General features: G+C 42.9%; 1 protein-coding gene across 1 annotated transcript in view; it reads right to left on the bottom strand.

Annotated features, from left to right (window-relative positions):
* slc30a6 (solute carrier family 30 member 6) overlaps positions 1-23,089 on the bottom strand; it is a 76,052-nt gene extending 52,963 nt beyond the window's left edge. The window contains exons 1-4 of the mRNA XM_040139637.1: positions 22,906-23,089; positions 21,612-21,658; positions 19,055-19,141; positions 10,056-10,140 (exon numbers count right to left, since the gene is read on the bottom strand). Of these exons, the coding sequence (XP_039995571.1) occupies positions 10,056-10,140; positions 19,055-19,141; positions 21,612-21,658; positions 22,906-23,089 (403 nt within the window). The remainder of the gene's footprint in view (positions 1-10,055; positions 10,141-19,054; positions 19,142-21,611; positions 21,659-22,905) is intronic.
* Between the last annotated feature and the right edge of the window lie 276 nt (positions 23,090-23,365).

Below are 23,365 nucleotides of genomic sequence, written 5' to 3' on the forward strand. Positions count from 1 at the left end.
TCATCAAAATCTAAAAGGTTTCCTCCTTTGGGGAGCGGGAATATCGCTAATAAATTTCATGGAAATCCTATGCCTCATGGCTCGCTCTGGATAAATTCGCTCAGCATTTACCGAGTTCACCATCCTTACAACATGCAGACATTTGTGGCTGAAATGCATTGCAGTGTGCTAGTTAAAGCGTCACAGTGCTGCTTGGCTTGCAGCTTCGACTTGAGGAGGAGTCCCCAGGGAGCGTGACAAATAACCACCAACATTACCTGTAACGGGTAAAAATTATATTCATATTAGTTAACGGGTACGGGCAAAAATGAACTAAATGCAGACAGGCAGCGGGGAAAGAGAGACAACAAGAAAAAAATAATAATAATGAAGCTGCAGTTTTTTTGCTGGACCACAGGCAGGCAGTGTTGCCAACTTTGTGCCTCTCTCTCTAGATTTACCGACTTTTCACACCCCTTTAGCGACTTTTTTCCCAAAAAAAAAGAGAAAAGAACAAAAAGGAAGCACTTTGCGAAAAATCTGGCAACTTATTGGACAAACCTTGGCTACTTGCCATAGAAGAGAGCCGCCAGTGTTCCCCCACGAGCGCAAGGTCAAGCTTTCCCTCTACAGGCACACCTCTCTGTTTCTCAGTCAATTGACCACAGGCCAGCTGACGCAGACGTGAATAAGCTTCTAACTTTCTCTCTGAGTCAGCAGAGCTGAGCCAAAACAATTAATTAGTCAATCAACAGAAAAATTATTTAGAAACCATTTTAATAATCATTTAAGTTCAAGCAAAAGCAAAAATGCCATACAGCGTCTCAAATGTGAGGTTTGGCTCCGTTTCTGTTTTGTGTATTTGTAAAGTAAATATCTTTAGGTTTTGAACTGTTGGTCAGATAGAACATAAAATTTATAGATGTTGCCATGGCAATATTCAAAGGGTATTTTTCACTATTTTCTGACATTATATCAACATGACGGTTAATCAAAAAGATAATCAGATGATTCGTCAATACCAGATGTACCAGAATATCAGATGATTCGTCAATACTCAAAAAAGTTACCGCCCTGCTCTCAAACTAAAAAGAAAAGAAGGTGTAAATGTAGACGCACGGAGGCTGTGGAGATGGAAGACAGTCCATCCTCCATCAGCTGGGAGGAGACGAGGAGACAGGAGTGTGTGGTCAGGTGAGCGAGTCTTGGGAGACACACCGAAGTAAGCGACAGGAGAGAGAGAAGTGACTTAACATGAAACACAGAGCTGAGGTGTGTGTGTCTGTGTGTGTGTGTGTGTGTGTGTGTGTGTATGTGTGTGTGTGTCAGAAAGACAGAAGAAGAGTTGGGTTCATGCCACACAAAGAGGTGGGCTCTGTGTGTCAGACTAGAAAAAAAGAAAACGCAGAAACTGATGGACAAACACAAAGATGCCTAGAACGCTACTGCCTGCGTGCTTGTGTGTGTGTGTGTGTGTGTGTGTGTGTGTGTGTGTGTGTGTGTGTGTGTGTGTGTGTGTGTGTGTGTGTGTGTGTGTGTCCAGTCCAGTGAGACAAAAAGCTGATGTCTTTACTTTGTAAAAGACTGAAAGCTGATCCAGTTGTCCACTGCACAATTTGATATGGGAGAACCAGCCTGACTGCGCGCGCGCACACACACACACACACACACAGACACACACACACACACACACACACACACACAGAGTGAGATCTGTAGAATCATCATCAGCTTATGTTTCAGCAACAGTGCAACAACGACTCTGCTTAAACAGCACTTAGACACAGAACCAGACCCCTACGAGCACAAACACACACAGTAGCTGCGTATAGCTGGATGTGTTCAGTTGAGTCCACAACAGTAGAGTGTAATAGAGGAGAGCGATCACCGACTCAATTAAAATACAGTAGATTTAAACATAGAATCAAATGCAGTGGAGCCAAATCAAAATTACACTGCACACCATACGAAGGTGATACTTTTAGTGATGAACCCACAGCGTTATCACCAACGCTGTACCTCTACTGAGTTTTAGCCTCTTTTAGCTCTTAGTTTAGTTTTGGCTGTGCAGCACATTTACAGTTTGGCTCAGTCTCAGCGCTTTTGGCAAACCCATGTCCAGCAGGCGCAGCAGCAGCAGCAGCAGCAGCAGCAGCAGCATCAGGCGGCTGTTTTCGTCAAACAAACTCTGATAAGCCCACTATACACCACCTGCTCGGCACCAAACAGCTAAAGTTAGAGACCACAGACTAGGTGGGGAAGAAAATGTAACATCTATCGGCTGAAGAGCCAGATATTTTTCCTCACACGTTGGTGGAGACAAAACTACAACTAGAAGAGACTGAATATTGGACTTACCTTCATCAGGTGGACACAAGCACCACTCCAAATTAATGTAAACGTTCCTCTGTATCAGATGGACGTGTAAATGGGCATTTGTTCATCAACACATTTGCCACAACAACTTTATCAGATGATATTAATGTTGTGGTGGTTACAGCTTTTTATCCTCTGCCCTCTCCCCTTATAAAAGTAGGGCATGTATCTCTGCCACATACTCTCACTAAAAGGCCGACGACGACTCACAATACAGGCTGTCTACCTGTAAGACACACGGAAGATTTTACCCACTTCACAAAACTTTAAAACTCATTTGTGAGTCTTAAACACGTGCTAATATTGTCTGCACCATGTTCCCTCTACAGATAGTGGGCTGGAAATTATCGCATGCACAGATACTGCATTCTGGTCCTATGTTCTCTTAACTAACACACGTAGCGCACACACACACACACACACACACAGGTAGCACACACACACACACACACACACAGGTAACGCGCACACACACACACACACACACACAGGTAACGCGCGCACACACACACACACACACACACACACACACACACACACACACACACACACACACACACACACACACACACACACAGGTAACGCACACACACACACACACACACACAGGTACACACACACACACACACACACACACACACACACACACACACACACACACACACACAGGTAACACACAGATCACACAGGGTGTGGATAAGCTACAATCTCTTTCAGCAGCTTCACGGGTTGACCAAGGGTTAACTGCCTCACTGTGCCCATCAAGGCATGAGTCTATACTGCTGTGTGTGTGTGTGTGTGTGTGTGTGTGTGTGTGTGTGTGTGTGTGTGTGTGTGTTTGCAAACACACTAACAGCCAAGAGGAGAACATGGGACCAGATTGCAGTGTGTGTGTGTGTGTGTGTGTGTGTGTGTGTGTGTGTGTGTGTGTGTGTGTGTGTGTGTGTGTGCGGTGTAGTGTGTGTATTTACACGTCTGTTAAGCCGTTAGTCATGAGCTAATGGAGCCAGAGCAGCGTGTGTGTGTTTCCATGCATGTGTTCCTGCAGCAGATTGCGGGCATGTACAGTATGTACATATGAGGCTTTGTCTGCGTCAGTGTGGCAGTTGCCCTAGAACATGGTATAAGACTTGCAAAGGGGGGTCAACAGGGATATGTGTGTGTGTGTGTGTGTGTGTGAACAGACTTCTATATAGGTTATGTTTCATTTAAACTAAAGGCAGAAATGCACCGGAGGCGTTGGATGTGCACATTTTCCAAGCGCGCCGACCACTCCAACTGACCGAAATGCCTCGGTAAAAACAACAGAAGCTGCAGCAAATGCTGAATTTTAAGCAGAGACGTGGGAGGTAGTTACCAAGCCAAGATAAATTGCGTAAAAATGTAATAAAATTATAATATTACATTGTAGGCTGCAACCAAGGATGAAAACTATCAAAGAGGCAGGAGCACATTTGGCAGCGCAGGTTTCATTCTTTAAGCTGGCGTTTTCAAACTAGCGTCCTTTCTTCTGAGTTTAAAGACTGAAACAAATTATATCCTACAGAAAACCTTTGGAGCACCTGGATGTGAAAGCCAGTCTGTGAAAAAAAAAGGACAATTATAATGAATAAAATCTTAAAGAACTCTATACACGCTATGTAGCAAGCACAGCTCATATATATACTTCCACCCTACATATATGGTGAACAGTAGAATCTGGGGTAGATTTCCCAGAGAGAAAGCAACACAACAATGAAAATTGTTGACATACTGAGGGACCACCGTTCACTACAGTATAAAAAGCACAACCCAATACGGGTGCACGTACAGAGCACAAACATAGAAGGAGCATTAAAAAGTAGATTAACAGACGGATACTCTCTCAGTGTACAGCTTGAGAGCAGAAAATTCAAAAGACTGTCCCTAACCACGATTATATAAATGTATAAAGACAAATAAGAGGGTTACTACAGTAGCACGTGGTAAAAGTATAAAGGACCAAATATTAAAGGCCGAGATGAAAACAGGATCATAAATGTTATGTCGCAACAACTAGTCTTATGAAACTAAATGTCTAAATAACTAAACCCTGCGAACTGTGAATAATGAACATACTCCTAACCCCCCCCCCCCAATTTAGCAGAAGTATTAGTTTTTCTCCAGATATATATGAAACTTAAGAAAAGCCCATGGCACAGAAGTGATAATATGACCTACCAAAGTTCTGTATGGAAATACAGATGGGATCTGACAGTACTGACGGGGCTACTAACTATGCAAAGTTTTGAACTAGGACAGAACACTGTTGTTCATGTGAATGATCAGAGGTGGAAGGAAGTGTGGGGGGTAAAGGAAAGAAACATAATTCAGCCTAAGTCTCTCACCTTTGACTTCCTTGCTATTAGTTAGTTTGCTGGAAAAATGGATTTTAAAATGGCCAAAATTTTGTGACCACATGTGTCTGTAGGTGTCAACCTGATCACAACATCTGTGCATGCACAATACATAGGTGTGTGTACGTGTGTACGTGTGTGTGAGGGTGTGTGTGTGTGTTTCCTCAGTCTAATGAGGTGGAAGACAAACACTGAACACTCCACATCATCAGGGTCTTTAGCCAACAGCTAAGGATGTGAAGAGATCTCATTGGCCCTGACACAAACACAAAAACACAAAAACACAAAAACACAAAAACACAAAAACACAAAAACACACACACACACACACACACACACACACACACACACACACACACACACACACACACACACACACACACACACACAGCCATACCAAGACGGATACCCACACACAGTAATGCAAACACACTGAGGTCAGACTGTCAGCGTGTTCAACTGACGACAGAGTGAATGAGAATGATGAGAGCGAGCCGTAGCTCAGTTTGTTTATGTGCCAGCAGGGCAGAGTCCTTCAGGCGATCACATGATACACACAGATAACGCCGCTAACGATTCAGTAGAAACACCGAGTACAAACTTGATGACCACCCCTCTTGTACTCTGTCTTTGTCCTATTACTCTACTCACGATTTTAGGATTTGAAGGTTCATCCTCTGGAGAAAAGGAATTTGATCAGGATCCTTAGTGTCAGGATCCTCGAGGAGCGTGTTAAGATTGGTTTTCCGATAATATTTGAAACAAAAATGATGGGTGAAGGCTTGATTATTGTGCGTATTCCACTTTCTCTGTATCAGCTGTGTATTTTGATGATTGCATATCCAACGTTTGCTGGATATTAGGGCCGGGTAATATAGACAGAATCATTTTAACAGGCCACTTGCAATTGTATCTCACCATAGTGATATACATCTCAATTGTGAAACAGCTCGAATAACCAGACAGGAATGACTCCGTTTGACTTGTCCAGCAAATTAAATACTTAAATTAGATACTCGCTGGTTTTTCTGTGGCACCCCAAAAGCCCCGGATTTACCCCCAGGTTCAAGGTTGATGTTGTGTGAGCTGTGTACCGAGGGGAGAAATATGGGGATTTGAGGGCAGTGTCAGACACTATGAAACAAGACTAGGTCAAAACCTAGTATATGGCCGGACTGAGTATAGTCAATGTGTAAAATTGAGTACTTAGAACCGCTGTAAACAACTAATTTCAACAGAAAGTAGCTAAAGCCTGCTAGAAGAGCTGCTAAATGTCACTAGTTGACAGAATAAGCTAATTACCTTATTCATGTCGTCATCACGTCGCCCATTGAGACGGCATGTTAACCAGCAGTCATGCTGCTGCTCTGTTCTGCTAAAATCCTGATTTTATAACCACGACGTCGTCTGACAGAATCACCACCCACACAAGTTAAAGACAACGGCTGAGCTGTGACGTTGGCTCTATTTACCTGTAAAATGATCAGTCAGAGAGAAAGTTAGAAGCTGATTCAGGTCTGTGTCAGCTGCAATGGGGTTAGTTGAATGAGACACATTGACAGGTGTGGCTGCGGAGTGAAAGCCCGACCTCGTGCTCACAGGTCAATACAGTCGACTCTGTTTTAGAGAAAGTTGGTAAGGTTTGTCCAAAAAGTTGCTAGATTTTTCACTAGGTGCTTCTTTGGGAAAAAAAAAAAAAAGGGTGTGAAAAGTTGGTAAACAAAGCAACAAAAGGCGCTAAGTTGGCAACACTGCCTGTAAATGCCCCCTGATGACGCAAAAGAAAGTGTTCGCACCAATTCCTTTTGAAAGAGCAACGACAAATGGGAAAACACTCGGCCGACCAATAGTCTAACTTTATTACTCAGTCAGTCAGTGACAAACATTTGCATTTATAGGTCTGGCCCCGCTGTTGCGCTCCGGCCGAAAGACGGGGAGTATATCTTTATGTAATGTAAACAAATATTACAGATTACATGTCAAAAATAAAAGCGCTAATTCTGAGGAATGGTCATTTTCATTGTGATAATGTGTTAACAGAATTTTAATGTGTCTGACTTTTCATATACTGCAAAAAAAAAGTTTAAACTCCAGCGATGCATCTTTCTTTATTATCTCAGCATCATAAAATCTGAATCTGTAAAGTAACCAGTAACTCCAGCTGTCAGATGAATGTAGTAAAGTATTAACGTAGTAAAGTAGCAGATGGACTTGGTTAATTCCAATCTGAATGTGTGAATGCTGGTTTCTCTGATCCTGTGAGTGGAGGAGACTTTAAACATGTTGAGGAATCTGACTGCTGTCTGCTCCCGTTGTTCTCACTGAGGCCGAGTATCGACGGCGGTGTCGCCTTCCCCCATTTGTTCGATACCTCGGTCCTGCGCTTCCTGTCTGCACGACACCCGACGCCACCGCTGTGTGTGTGCGCGTGTGTGCGTGCGCACGTGTGTGTGCGTCTTATGCTGCAGTATTTGCAGCGTGGGTGAGCAGGGGTAAGGTTGCATGTTGTTCTTTTCATGGCACCATTTTCCTGAGTGATGGAATCCCTGAGAGGATTTAATGTTGGTGGCAGATATGAGCCTCGCTGACCATAAACACTCACTGCACAGCTGTTACACTGCACATCTGTAGGCGAGAATCTCACCACTGTGTTCATGGGAGAGACAGGCAGAAAGGCAGATAGCAACACTGAAATATGTGCATGTTTACAGTGCAATTTATTTATGATACACCTACTCAATCACACACAAACATGTTAAACTGTCCTCTGTTTACTCTTTAAGCGTTGACCTTAAACTCAACCTAAATCAAACCTGACAAAATATTTAACTTCTGAATTTAACATGTTGCTGACGAGGCCTACATAATAAAATTGCTCGTTTAAAAAGGGATTTCATTAATTTGCATTTTCCTTACAGAACCCACTTCCTCTTCAACCTTAAAATCTGCACAATTCTCCCCTTGCCTTGAATATCTGCCAGCACTGCTTCCTGTATGTAAGTTTGAATTTGTCCTTGTTAGGATGTGTGTGTTTGACTGAGTGTGCGTGAGTGTTTTAGCATCCTAAATATAAGCTTGTCACATCGTCCTGAGCAAAACCAGTGGATAGCTCAGCCGAGGCGGAGCGTTGGTTTTAAGTGCTGCTGCTCTGCTCACACAGCCCACTAGAACACACGCACACACGCACACACACACACGCACGCGCACGCACACACGCACACGCACGCACACGCACACGCGCGCACACTTACAGTTAAGAACAGCACTGATGTCAGTGCTCGGCGTTTTCAGTGCAGAAAAGAATTTTCTGCAGCAGCGCTTGGACACATCACAAAACCCTAAAACTCTCCATCAGGATAATAACCACATAAAATAATGAGAAGTCGATCTCTGAAGGTTTACTGTAGACAGAGAATCGGGGCCGGCGGAGGAGACTGTGAAAGTTTCTGACTAGTGGCAATCCCAGCCCAATGCAGAGTTTTACTGTGTCTGGTCACAAATCTGGCATATTACATGACTCGGTGTACTTCACATTTGTCCTGTAAATGACAATTCAAGAAGAGTGGAAAGACATTCTGAAGTGGCCTGCTCAACACAAGAGATTTAAGATTGTGGATTAGCCTTTCAGCGTGAAAGCAAACTAGTTAAAAACCTTCAGTGGAAAGGATTATTGATTACAGCTTATAGTCTTGTTTTCATATTTCTGCCCATCTTTATAGCACAGTGTTATCCTAATTATCATCAATAAAAATAACACTGTACTCACCAAGTCAATACCTGACATCTAATCATAAAGACAAGCAGTCAGATGATCGGACAGGTTGGAAACAAACCAGTTCCTCAAAAACAAACATCAGAACTAACAGTTTATCCCAGTTATCTAGACCACTTTATTTGGAGGTTAAAATCAAGGTGAGATAGCATCGGAAACCTCCTCCACACGTGCCTCTCTGACATCCGATAGGGGTCTATGACAGACCCTTTCTGTAACTTTTCAAAACTGAGAACCTGAAATTCACACCCACATCACGCTCTGGGAGACCATAAACCGGCCCCTATTGCACAAGTAAAAGTCTGGGCCTTGCTCAATCACAATTAGTTCGTATGCCGTGGTGAACCACCGAGTCAGAAATCAAATGTGCTTGTAGTTGTTCCGAATGGCCAATCTGGAAGGTGGAGGGAAAAGCCTGCCGTCAGAGAGAGGAGGGAGGTGCAGCACTGTTCGATTATGGGAATAACGGAGCTCATTTGCAGACAGTTTCTCCTGGAAGACTTTCATGGTCCTCTACTGGATCGGTCTCATGACAAGTGACACAGAAGTACAAAACCCTCCACTCTCACCTCCACACAACTGACCAATCGCTGCGTAAAGCCCCCCACCCCCAGATCTGAGGTTGGAAAGGTGCGGACTGAGATGGTTTCTGAAGCTACTCAACCGTCTGACAAGCAGTTCCCACGGAGCGTATTGGCCCCAGAACTGTGTGCACACAGCAACATCAAGAACAGTAAGTCAAAACTGAAGTGGGTCGTTGAACTCTGATGAAGGTTTTCCAACAGAGTTTTAGATAATACTGATATAAAATTTTGGAGTTTTACCATTTTTTCTTCCAAATAAGTTTGTCTAACCTGTGGTTTGTTTCCAACCGGTCTGAATATTCTTTAAACAAATAGTATCTTTCAAAAGTTATGGTCAGCCCCGCTCTGCTGCGACTGTATTCGGAGAGAAAAGGAGGAAAAAAAAAACAAAAAAACCAACGTGCTTGTCAATATGACAGATGTGTTCTCTGTGTTGTAGCACCAGCGGGCAAAGACAGACGCTGTGAAGGACTCAGTTTCTTCAACATGCCCTTTAAAGTGACATATTTTGACTGAGGTGACCCCCCTCCAACACACAAATACACACACCCAGCAGCAGTAGTAGGAGGATCAGTCTGAGCCCCTGTGGTGAGACGACACTGCTAACACACTTCCTAAAGACTTGTTCACAGTGTGTGCTTGAAGCCGCAGCACACACACACACTCACGCTCCCACATGCGTGTGTGTATAAGAGTGTGTACCTGTCAACCTGTGTTTACTGTGTGTAGACAGGTATCTCCGCCTGTTAATGTCTGTGTCTGAGTCTCAAAGTGTGTTTTTTTTCTTTGTGTGTATTGCTGTCAAGTCTGTGTACATCTGTCTGTGTGTGTGTGTCAGTTTGCATGTGTCTATCTGCATCTCCCTCTGTCACTGTGTTCGTTTTCACGTGTTTGTATGAGTCTGTGTGTGTGTGTGTGTGTGTGTGTGTGTGTGTGTGTGTGTGTGTGTGTGTGTGCGCGCGCGCTCACCCATGCTGTTGGTGGAGCTGCACCACATCAGCAGACAGCCGGTACACAGCAGGTTGAGTGATCCGAACAGCAGGATCCTCCATGACTGAAAACGACAAACAAACAAACAAAATAACTGTTAAAGAACAATAACACAAGGGGCAGAGCTTCTCAACCTTTGGATCGAGGCCCAACAGAGCTTCTGTCATATTGTTTTCTTTTTCTTTTCTTTTTTTTCCCCATCATGCACATGAGCTGATAGGGGACATTATTTTTTGTACACGTGTTCTTTTGAAAACAGAAGACAAATACTAGAATGGCGCTCAGCAGAGCGCAGACCTCCGCCAAGGCTAATGTCAAACAACTTACACCAGACTTCAGAGGAAAAAAATCTAATTCATAGTTAAGAATCCACATCTGCCCCAAAATTTGATGGGTTCTTCTCTGGCCCGTACCCCATCCCTCCACCGAGTTCAGTGAAAATAGTTTCAGTACTTTTTTCATAATCCTGCCAGCAAACAAACCAACAAACACACGGGGTAAAACTTAACAGCCTTGGCGAGGGTAACAACGTCATGGTCAAATTCCCAGCGGCTGGACAAATCTCTAGTTGTTAGCGGTAAAAATTGTAGGAAATAAGAAGTTTCCAGGAGAACAGGAGACAATATCACATGCACGACTTTTTGCTAAGCACTTGACTGAGATCTATCCGCCTGGCTGATATTACCAGCACATCTCAGATTATCACAGACCTATCAGTGTCTGTGTATGTGTTGGCCAATAGCAAATAAATAAAACGTTGGCAGAGAAATATCAAAGATACGTACGTTTGAGGTCAGAGAAATAGTGTAACCATTAAGTTTGTCCACCACAGAACACTGACAAGTTTATTTTTACACTAAAAAAGGCCTGTTACGTACAGAAGAAAAAAAAACAAACAAACTATCGTCTAACATACTTCTACTGGATTTTTTTTTTTTTTTTTTTAAACATAACTAAATGAAATAAATGTTGACACTGGTGTGGACCCAGAAACTGAGGGGAAAAGGAATCAAAGTTGTTACATGTTTTTCTTCAAGCTCCAAGTTTCATCACTCTTCAGATTCACATTCATGCAGATCCATTCACAAACGCACCCTGAAACCAGGGCACCGAAAGCTGAACAAGACCTTTTTTTTTTTTTTATTTTAAATGGAACCTGGAAAGGAACTAAAGACTAATTTAAAAGCCAACATGAAGAGGAACATGTGTAATCACAGATATGAAACTCAAATCTTGAGAATCAGTAGAGAAGCACAGTAAATCAATAGTCACGGGAACACTATGAAGTCTAGCTGCGTTCAGTAAGAGAAAAGAGAAAGAAAGACCTGTAGCACAGAATAAACCAGCATTACTCTTCTGCATTTTATTAACATTTAAAGATCCAAATTTTTAGATTTTTAAAAGATCTTTTAAGAATCTTTTTCCAGAGTTTTTTTTTATTTTTCATTTTTTTTATTAATGGTACTTCACTTCTATAAAGTCAAGAAACTCACAAGAGACGGATTCAAAAAAACAAAAGGTCAAAACCCAAAGCAGAGGTTGAGATACTTGGCAGGAAATTAAACTATACTGATAATGAATTGTCCTCATTTTCAAGCAAAAACTTCAATCATTCTCTGTTTCCAGCTTCTTAAGTGTGAATAATTTTTCCTTTAATTTCTGCTGTTTTATGTCACAGTAAATTCACCATCTTTGGGTTTAGGACTGTTGGTCAGACAAGACAAGCCATTTGAAGACATCGCCAGCGCTCAAAGAAATTATGATCACCCTTTTTGGACATTTTTTTGGACCAAAGGATTAATCAATTAACTGAGTAATTACGTAATCTGCTTATTAACTGATAATGACAACAATTGATAGCTGCAGCTCTAAGTCCCGAGTATGGGCCAAGCCCCGAGAACACTGGATCCTACACTTCCCATAATGCAACTCAACAGCGTCTTTCGTTAGACCGCTCTTCACATTCCAAGCCTCCAGTTTGTAATGCAAGGTTTCTATTACAAATTTGTCCACAATCCCGAGCACAGACAACCGTGATGACAGAAAGCTCCTCCAGAGCCACAGAAGACATGATCCAACTGTTTTCACAAGCTGAGGAGGTTCTCCTCCTGAACAGGATTTCCCTGAGTGTCAGTCAGTGTCCTGTGGCAGACGCTCTTGCAGGTGACCAGCTGCTGTCTAATCTAAATCCAAGCCTACGAACCGACTGGGAGCCGCAGGGTTTTGGCTGCTGGATGAATAGTGAGTTTCCCGCCCCTGCGGTCGACCTGCTCTGCCGGGGATTTGGGTGAATTTTCTGACTGAACGGGGCCTGGCTGTGTGGCGTAACATGCTCACTACAGTCTGAATCAGTACATCACAGAAATACCAGCTCAGGGGAAGGTCACATTCAGAGCATGTGAGAGCAGGGAACAGGCTTAGTGCAGTGAAAGAGCAGCTCTGCTCATCAGTAATATCTGCCGGTTTCAGAAAGTCTGATTATTTATTTTAGATCTTAAGACTGTAAATATCAAGATAGAGAAATTAATTTACCAAAATGGAAGACGTACTGTATAGCCGACGACAAATCTAAAATAATGAAGTTTAATTATTAAGGGACTTGACAGTTTATTACTAATCGAGCTCTGAATGAATCGACGAGTCAACATGCAGAAAAAAAAAAATTGTGATGAAACCCAAATCAATCAATCATAAATCAAGAAACATATACAGTCTATTAATTTATTTTAAGACATTTTACAGGACCTATAGAAAAGTACCTAACAAAAAAAAAAATGTGTAATGACCTAAGAGGGCAAAGAAGAGCAATCTTAAAATCCTTCCATCGCTCTTCAGGGCAAATAAGAGAATAGCTACGTATTTATTCATCCAGTCCAACCGAGATTAAATGCTTTTTAAGAAAATTTCATTAGATACGTGGATTATACAAATTCGTATAAACCTGTTATATTCAGCAAGTTCTCCCTCTTAAATTACCAAATAATTTGCTTTGTCGGTTCTTTCCAAAAACTCAATACAACTATTACAAAAACAATTCATGTGGGCATTTTCTGATCCGTTATGGCAATTGCTGAGTGTAAGAGCATGCGAAAGGTGAGGCCACACGTGGGCCCAGGGGATGACTATTTTTAGCATTATGGGTTAAGGTTATTATTATTAACTCGGCATAGGTTTGAAAAACAAAAAAACAAAAAAAAGGTTGCATCCACCTTAATTAATCATTGATTTAATGCACCAGCCAGCGAGCACACTAACTGATCCAAAGTCAACGTATCCACATGAGCATGGTGGATCGTCTAGATTTTTTAAGCCGTGCGTAGCCTTTCTGCTATTTTTCAACAACTGAGTGCTCAATCTACAAGCTGAAAAGTGCACTATCCAGTGTGTAAAGTGTGTGCGCAGCTGCCGTGGCATTTATATTACCTATTTATATTTATACTGCACATGGGTTGTGTTATGCGTTTGCTGTCCGGGTAATGCTCCATTGTGCTGTCAACTGTATAAGAAACAACCAAGTTATATGATCTATGTATTTATGCATGTTGCACGGCTATCTGAGGACGGCAGCTGTATATTTATACGCGTTGGTGTAGAGAAGAGGAATTCTGTTTGCACGTAATGTCAGTGTGATGTTGTTCTGCTGGGGTAGGTTTGGCTAGGCTCAGGCAACCAAATCCACTTGGTTAAGGTTAGGAGAAGACTGTGGTCATGGTTGAAAGAAGCCAATGTTGCCTGTCGGTAGGAGGCAGAATGTGAACTGCGGTCTCCGGTGTCTAAGTCTGTCCCCGAACACCTTCCTAAGAGGTTTTGGGATGGTAAAAACAAGGTCACCTGGGACCGCAGTCACTACACAACCACAGCAAGCCATTTGTCCGGGAAAATGTAAACATGGGTTGTTTTAAGTGTTTGTGAATATAACCAATGCTGTCGTTCTTATAGTGAGGAGGGTCTTGTTGTATAACAAAGACCAGGTAATTTTTCTTCATGCAAATCTGCATCTGAGCTCATTCAGCACTGCTCTTACTCCATCTGCCTGCGTGTAAATTCAGCAGAATTTTCGATGAAGAAAAACGAAAAATAAAACCTTGAGTCTAAACTCGCCTTCCGAGCAGAGAGCGTGTGTGTTGTGTGCGTCAGAGGGAGAAGAAAAAAAGAAGTGGAACAAGGGAAGGAATATGTGTGCGTGTGTGTGTCCTGGCCTGTCACTTCGTGTTGGAGTCATATGCCGTGGTGGGGAGCACCGAGTGCTGTGAAATCTACAATTACTGTGGTGTGCTGTGTTATGACAGCACTGGGGCGTCTGGTGACAGCACTAGCCAGCGACGGGCATGGGAGACCCACGGTGCGTGCGTGTGTGTGTGTGTGTGTGTTCGTGCATGCATGCGTGCATGTGACTGTGTGTGCAAACAGAGAGACAGCACTTGGCCCAAAACATCCCCCCCCCCCCCCCCATACACGCACATACAAACACGGCGCCTGGAGGAGAGCGCGCGGTTGTTGAATCCTGGCGCTCTGCTGCCCCCGTCTGTCCGTCAGCAGCGTCGCCAGCCTGTCCGGCGGCATAATGGCTTGCCGGCGTATTGGGGTTACATGTGACATTGCAGTGACAGAGCTGCGGCGCCCGCACAGCGGCTCAGTCACCAGGTACTGTACTAAATAAGGAGCTCCCGCTGATGCCGGGCCTGATTACATCATCATCAAGCGCCATGCCATGCCGCCGCCTCATTGGGCCGCGCCGGGCAAATGTGTGTCATCATGGTGAGCAGAGGCGTGACTCATATTACCCTCTGAAGAAGACGGGATAGCAAGAGGGAGAGGACATTTTCACCACAGCGAGCGGGGAGTGTGTGCAGGGGGGGTTTGTGGGATTTTTCTAACATAACTGAAACCTGCAGCACGCCGCCGTCGCAGCCCGCCAAGGCTCACTTCCAGTGGCAATGAAAACACAAAAACATCCCCTCCTGCTCTTTGTCTGCTCAGATTGGAGCCATCATGGCTCTGTGTCTCCAGGGTGGCCGTGTTCTTCTCTCAAAATAAACCTACTTACATAATGAATCGGCGGCAGTGGCGGCCTGTTAACATGGGCAGTGGAGTTTTCCAACTCGGTTGCTGAAGCAGAAACGAGATGACGCCCGGTCCTCTCACTCTCCTGTCCTCCAGTCATGTCTTTCCTCTGCTAATGGCCTGATGTCCCTGTTCCAGTTTTATCAGGACATTTTGTTACCGCAACAGTGGCCGATGAGCTCAAGTATGAATGTCCAGCACTATTAACATATACTCTACAACGCACGGGGTGAAGAAATTCCATTATAATTCTCAGTGTTACACTGAAATTATGGTTTTGTGTCAACTGATCTGCTGAGCATTACGGTCTCAGTGACTTGCTTCCGCTTTATGCTTAAATAACTCAAATGACTTAAAAGCACATGCAAACTAATTTGTTCGGCAAAATATTATGTCCTGTGGTTCAATGTGAAATTTTATTACAGAGAACTATAATTACTGCACTTTTTACAAATAAAAAAAAGTGAGTTTAACAGTTGTACAGTATCTTCTAGGGTTCATGAGGTTTGTCAAGCCAAGCAGGGTAGAAGAGGAGACACTATTGAGTTGCATTATGGGAGGTGTAGGATCTAGTGTTTTTGAAACTTGAGCTCTGCCAGGAACTAAAAAGTCAGAATCTCTCTGCCTCTGCTGCTTCAACTTCGACCGTGTCTTTTTTAAAATCTTGAAGTCTCCCAGCTTCATCAAAGAGCAATGCTAAATCATTAAAATACTCCTTTAAGAGAACTACGTGGTTTTGTCTGCAAGTGAAGTCAACGGCTTCTATGCAAGTATTTACTCAGAATCATTGTTTGACTTGGATTATACTGTATTTTGGGTCTGAGCTACAACAGTCATCATTACTGATGAAGGATAAGGAAGTGTGAAGGGAGTCTGTAGAAGGATGAGCTAATAAAACGCAGCTGTCAATGAGCAGTCACTTGCCTCTTCCCTATTTATTGTTATAGTGTAACAATCTGGGCAAATCTGGCTCCACAGTTCCGACAGATGAGGTTCTTTCGGAGGCACGGGAGCACATTATGACCCTAAATCTGAAAAGATGTAGTTGCCAGTCATTCTAGCAGAGGACGAGGAGCACGGATTTGTCACTGCATCTATTTATTCTTTCATTATGTTATTTTAATTATGTAATAGCCTAATATGTTCCAAACTTTCCTCTGTTTACCGATGAAAGAGGCCGTTACGCGAATGATAAAGTCTGGAGAAAAATTCAAATCCCGCTTACTTTCACTCCTCCACACATCTGACAATCACTGTGTAACAAAAATTGCAGGATGCAGCCTCCCAAATTTTGATGTCAGACAGGTTGTGTGGGGAAGTGATTTCCAAAGCCAATCAACAATCAGGACAACAAGCGCTTTGTTAAAGGCTTACTGAGGCTCTAGCGTCTGGAGATTTAAACGTTGTTGCGAGGACTTTTCAATCCGAGGGACAAGACTCCAACATTTTTTTGCATAAAAATTTCCAGATTTCAAGACAACAGATTTCGGCACAAAATATCAGCTTTCCGTGTTAAAAATACCTGTATCAACTGGTACAAAACTTCTATATCAGTTGAACTGTACCTGAAATCAGATGTTGACAAGACTCTGTTTTATTTCACAACACAAAAGGTAAGAAGAGACGTGAGGCGTGGGCGACGATGCGCTGAGGAAGCACATCTCAGCTTCCACCCGTTTGAACTATGTTTGGTCCCTAAGCTGTGTACGACACCGTGTAATCCAATCCAACGCTCTATGGGGAAGCAAGACCCCCTGCCAGTGTGTGGTCAAAGTGGATTATAGCACAATAACGCTGAAACACATACACACACATACACACACACACAAAACAATGTCTGAGCTCCTTTCGTGTTCATTATCATGTCTCCAGCGGTTTCTCTGTAATTTTTACATCCCAGTGTGACTCTACATCTGTCTCTGTTTTGCTGTGACGCATTACTACTTTTTCTTCCATGGCCTCTAATTTTAGAAAAAAAAATCATTTGAAAAAAGCATGTGAACTAAGCTTGTGTTTTTGAGTGGGAAATTAGGACAAACTCTGTTGTTGTTCCGTTTTCACGGCAGTGAGTTTAATGTTATTACAGAGGTAATTTATGTTTATCAGGCAGATCACAGCCCGCAGTAAAGGTAGTACCTTTCTTGGAATTTTAATCATTATAAAGCACTGCCGTAAAACCAACCACCTACCAAATGCAGCAGAAGCAGTCAACACACTCGAAAAAGGGGAAACGGGCCCGCTTTGGGTAATTTTGAGAATAATTCGGGGAAGTCTCGGGTGTAACCAGACGGCAGCTGACAGGCAAATGAGGCAAAAAGCCTCAGAAGTCCAAAATGAATCAGTCTGGTGCATTTATTAACGTACAGACAGAAAATGTGAGGTTAGAAGTAGGAAACGTATAAAAATGAGTTTGGATGCTCTGAAGAAGTAAGAGCTTTTAACTACACAGTTTTTACAGTTAACATTAAAAAATAAAAAAAATGTGTAAAATCTTTATTTTCACTGGACCAGAGTTTTTATAACTTAATTTAACCAGGAAAATGCCTCAGTAAACATAAACAATCTCTCTGCCGGTCCCCTGGTCAATAATTACCTGGAGACCTTGTAAGATTTAAGAATTCAACCCCAAATCTGAGTTTTGTTCGTTGCGTTGGCACAGGAAAAGCAAACATACTGGGTCATTGACTATAGCTTCCTGCTTCCTGCTTCATTTTTAGCTAGAAAAACCTCCTGAATTTGTCCCAAAAAAAAGCTCAAAATAAGCGCTCAATAATTTTCACTGCAATCAGCATAATAGTCGCGATAGTTGTATCTACCTTAATTAATCACTGATTGAATGAACCCACCGGGAAGCATGCTGAAATGAAATAAAAACATTTGTGGGCTACAGCTGCTGAGGTGTTTACATTGCTTGTGTAGAGTATACGTCTTGGCTGCCTTGGCGACGCTCTATGCGACCGTTCAGTGTATGAGGAGCAACAGGCTGTTTGTACCTTTGCATATTTCGACCGCAGTCATTGTAGATTAATTTCAACCGAATCACAGAAAAACAAACGATAGAATCTTTTGAGCGCTCGGTCTGGTAGAAGCTGGAGAGGTTGGTTATCCTGCAGAAGCGGTCTGCCATCTTTCAGTGCAAGCCTTGGTACCTTTTATCACAGTGAAGACTGTGTCACTATGTCTGCGAGGGAGGAAACTGCAAACGTGTTAACAGTCACTGACCAAGTCCGCAAGGTGTGAAGGTTGGATACTTCAAGGATACATTTTGGGAGGAACATTAAGGGGCCACTGTGTTTTGTTCTTCTTATTGGGGCGTAATGATTCTCCAGTTCCATCTAAACATTAAAAGCTACAATAAAATAAGAAAAAGACAACATGCAACAGGTGAAAATGGCTCAGCTAACACGTTAAAGCATCTAGAATCAGTGCAGAATAAAAACATAAAAGCAGCCAAAGCCAATAAAATAGAGAATATACCGAAATGAAGACTACGGTGCGAGGCTGCCCATAATGGCAGGTCAATCTACCAGACAAAGTGAACCAGCACTCAGCTCATGGTTGAGGGTATTTTACTCTGAGGACTCATCCCTGCTGCTTTCACTGGAACATGGTGACCCACTAGGAAAACAGGATTACTGGAGGTGTTTGGGTTTGACTCTGTGTATGAGACATTGAATCTAACCAGCTTAGAATATAATGGGATTATAAAGACAGACACAAAATGCTGAGTGAAAACCAAGAAGAGGCTTGGATGATACAGACCAGGCGGGTGTGGTTGATTGATAAATCAACAGAATGGAGCCAAAAAATACCAAGTATACTGACACTACATTTGATTTCAGGACAGATACAAGTATGAGAGTTCGTTTTTACTATGCAATTCATCACATACACACGCGCACGCACACACTTACCCGTCTATCTGAGGCAACCAGTCTGAATTCTTGCAGGAGTTTCCCAAAAATGGATCTGTGTGTCTTCCTGAACGGATGGATGGTGCCCTGCAAATTAAAACACACAAATAACAATTATCAGGACTAGCTAACTAACTTTAAAAGTGGGAATTGATAATGAAACTTCATTTGATGACGACAGAGAAGTGAAATAAAATGCCAGCTGAGACAGCTCTGTAAAGTTGTCAGGAAAGACATTTAAATCAATGCCAGTACAATCAGTCAGCTCATCAAGTCAGTGGTAGTAAAGCAGAGTAGGAGGCAAAGCTTGAGCTACACCACCACCAAGTGGAGTGTTGGTGTATAACACTGACTTCAGCTAAACAAGAACCTTGAAGTGCATTTTTGGTTTCAGTGTGATAACAGGCAGAAAAACACACCTGCACACGGAAATGATTTAATCAGGAGATTTCAAAACTGCGCAGAAACCCAACAGGTTAAACTGATTTTTTTTTTTAATGAGTTCATGTGTCTCATAAGCAAGAAAGCCAGCAAATTAACTCCAAACTTTATCAAATGCCGGGAATGAATTACAAGACCTGTATCATCACATGCTGCAGCGGGTGACTCTGTGATCATAATCAGTCTTCAAAACCCACTGTGTTAAATTTGTGTGTAATCACAGCATGTAAATGTCTTCTCTAGGATATTAAAAGCCCCAAATTGCCATACACAATACTTAGGTAGCTACGACGCTGGTAATGTCCTGCTTGATGTTGGCACTACACATTCAACAAATTACTTCTGAAGATTAAATCACATCTTTGTTCGGATTCTCTTTCTTGACGCATTCAGGAAACAGATTGGTTCTACAGATTTCCACCGTTTACTGTCGTAGAAATCACAATCTTTGACACAATCAAGACAAGAAGTCAAGAAGCAAGAAATAACCATCCTAAAACCCGCACAACACAAGATGTGTGTACTGCCACACACACACACACACACCGGTGCAGAGTCTCCATAATCTTGAAAATCAGCCAAGACACCATCAGGGTCACATTTGGCTTTTATACGGTGTGTTTCCAGACTGATGTTCAGCTTCATCTCTACATCTCTACTGCTTACTCCACTTCGCAACGCATGAGTGGCAGCTGAATACGACCAACAGGCCGGACGTTTCTACATCCTTCTATGATCTTTTGTATTCTGGGGTTGCTCACTTTTTGGTTGGGGCCGTGTTCTTATTTTTGGCAAACTGCATCACGGTTCTGGACATTTATCTTTAGGCATCTCTGTGTCATTATTTCTGGATGTTCTCACTGTCACTTGGATGAGTCAACTGAACTAAAGGGAGGAAAGCTGCAGAGTTTATGTACAACACATGATCATCCCACAGTTTCTTACAGGTCTGTTGTTTTCGTCATTAGTTTTTCATCCTCACTTAATTCAGCCACGCCAGAGAATCAAAACTCTGTCTGACAGAGAAGGAAGCCAAGGCATGACCATTTTTATTTTTGTGGCACCTTTCAACAAACAGGCAACTCAAAGTGCTGAACATAACACAAGGATTTACAGAGCTCCCATGTAAGGAAGCACTTTTTTAAGAATTTAACAGCCTGCCACATAACAACCATGTGACAGCACAGCAGCTGCCAACCACCAGCGGAGGACATGACGACCAGTCAAGGTTACAACAAAAGTTGTTGTAAACACAGTGTTGTCTAATCCTATACAACTCAGAGGGATTTTTAAGACGCCGCCTGAGTTTGTTCTTTTCTAAGTAATGCAAGAGATCCAGCTGTTTCACATCAGCAGATCACACCACACAAATACCAAGCCTGATTGAGTAGCAATGAGATATCAGGCTGAGAAATGGTAGAGTATTAAGGGAGAGTTGCACTGTAAATAATCAACATATAATCATATGTTAGACTGCAACTAATGATTACGTTCATTATCGATTAACCTGCCAATTATGTCTCGTCTGCCCACCACTCCAAAACTCAAAAATATTCACTATAATGTAAGACAAGAAAAAGCAGCAAATTCTTACATTTGATAACATGGAAACCATCAAATGTTTGGCTTGAAAAATTAGTTAAATAAGTAACTGATTATTAAAATAAGTGACAATTAATGTTCTCTCCATCGACGTATCATTGCAGCTCTAATCATGTGTGTGAGTAAAGGTCTCAAAACTGAGTAGAGGCCTTCCACTGAATGTTTGCTGTGCTTATTTTCCTCCATGTTGAAAGAAAACAGTTCTTATGTGTACGTGTATACGTCGTGATTAAATCAAAAACTTGAATTTATAAAGACTACTCTTTCCACAATCCCGTGGTGTGCTATTGTCAATTGACATCCTATCAAAAGAGGAGATATTCAAACGTCCGTTAAACTTCTACCTGCAACAACTTCTTTCTCTCTCTGCTCAGGCTGCAGCACAAAACACAACTGCTGAAATTCTTTTCGGAACGAGTTTGTGTGCATGCGTGTTCACCACTAGAGAGGTGAGGAGATGATAGATCTGAAAGGTAACGGAGGGTAACAGTCATCAAGCCTGAAACCTACTCACCAAGACGTACGTGTCGTGCTCGTGCTTCTTCCTGTGCATGGGGACATCTGCGGAAGAATACAGGCATCACCGTCAGCATGTTGAAACAAAAGAAAATCTGACGGCAGCTCGGTGCGCAAGTCTGACATGATACTGAACTCCAGGAAGTCAGACTTCAAACAAAGACTAAAGGTTTTTGTTTTTTGGTTCAGTTTTCATTGTGATTAGCGCACATATTCACGAAGTACATACAGGCTAGCAAAACGTCATTTGTGAATGAATTATGGGATCTATATGTGAAATAAAGAGTGTTTTTGTTCTTGTCTGGACGGCTCTTAGGTAGCTTTTTTGTTGCTGTTGTTCTACGTTGTTTCCTTCCTCCTTGTCCCGTGTGTGATTTTTGTTGTTTATTTGTGGTGCGCTGCATGTTGTGATGGTTGCTTAGGATTACTAAAATATTAATTAGCCCAGACACACAGCCAGAGTCGTGACTATCTTCAGAGAGTCAAGGAGTCCTGCAACAGATGGTCTCAGGCCCCCACAGAGCCCTGATCTCAACATCATGGAGTCAGTCTGGGATCACGTGAAGAGACAGAAGACACTGGGACGGCCTAAATCCACAGAGGAACCGAGGCAGGTTCTCCAAGATGCTTGGAACAACCTGTGTGCAGGTGCACTGAGGAGAACTGGTTCTGACTGGGGGGGGGGGGTCACAGCAAATACTGATCTGATTTAGGTTTTATTCTGTTCACTGCCCTTTGTATGAAGTTAATTGATTAATAAAAACTATTCCTGGCCTAATTTTTGAGAGCATCCCCACTTTACTTTTAGCTCCTAAAACTGCAGCGCACAGCACTGTATAACCACATTATTATATAAGGTAAAAGAGTTTACTGAAATCACCAGCTCCTACCACAGACACACGCCGAATCGCCGTCTGACAACGAGAACCAAAAAACGGTACTCAAGGAGTTTACGTCTTCGTACAAAACGCAAATGCGGATTTAACTCCAGGGCGAACGACGTTACAGGCTGCTCTGTGCTCCAGTGTGACCTGCCGTTTCAGCGGATTTGCTGTTGAGGAAGTTAAACAGCCGCCGCTGGCTCAGAGGGACACACACAAGAGTTAACGTGAGCAAAAGCTCCTTAGGCCCAGAAAGGACACACGGGGCACCGGGCTGCCTCGCACTGGCCTTCAACAGCAGTATTAACTGTCGCTGTGACCAACTAACAGCGGGTTGGACTGGCAGCGACCTCAGCTCAGCCGCCCGTTTGAATACGTGTTGCTAGCCCTTAGCCTGTTAGCATAACAAACCTGAATCCTTGATGTTGATCACATCCACCGACACCATGTCAGGTTTATCCAGCGGGCCCACCTTTCTCTCGGTCACCCCGGACGGCACCACGTCCGGCTTCGGGCCGAACTTTCGAGGGTAAAAGTCCCCGGCATTGTGATAAGACAGACCCGAGGACGTGGACATCATTCCGTCCATCGCCATTTTCGAACTTCCTGTACCCGTGAGCCTCTTCCCTTTGGCTGCACGACGCATGCGCCGTCACAAATCCGTATATCATCACAGACTTAAACCACGTAGTGGTGAGACGGTTCACATGCTGTAGAGATCTTTCCTTTATCATTAAAATCCAGATTCCCGTCTGTGGAAGACCGGGAAAAAAAATAGAGTACAAAGTAAATTTTAGGAATAACAAAAATAAAAACTAACAACGACCAGACAGAAGTCATTCATTACCAAAGAGTAGGTGTAAATCCTGAC

The sequence above is a fragment of the Xiphias gladius genome, chromosome 11, assembly GCF_016859285.1.
Source record: "Xiphias gladius isolate SHS-SW01 ecotype Sanya breed wild chromosome 11, ASM1685928v1, whole genome shotgun sequence".
NCBI lineage: Eukaryota > Metazoa > Chordata > Actinopteri > Istiophoriformes > Xiphiidae > Xiphias > Xiphias gladius.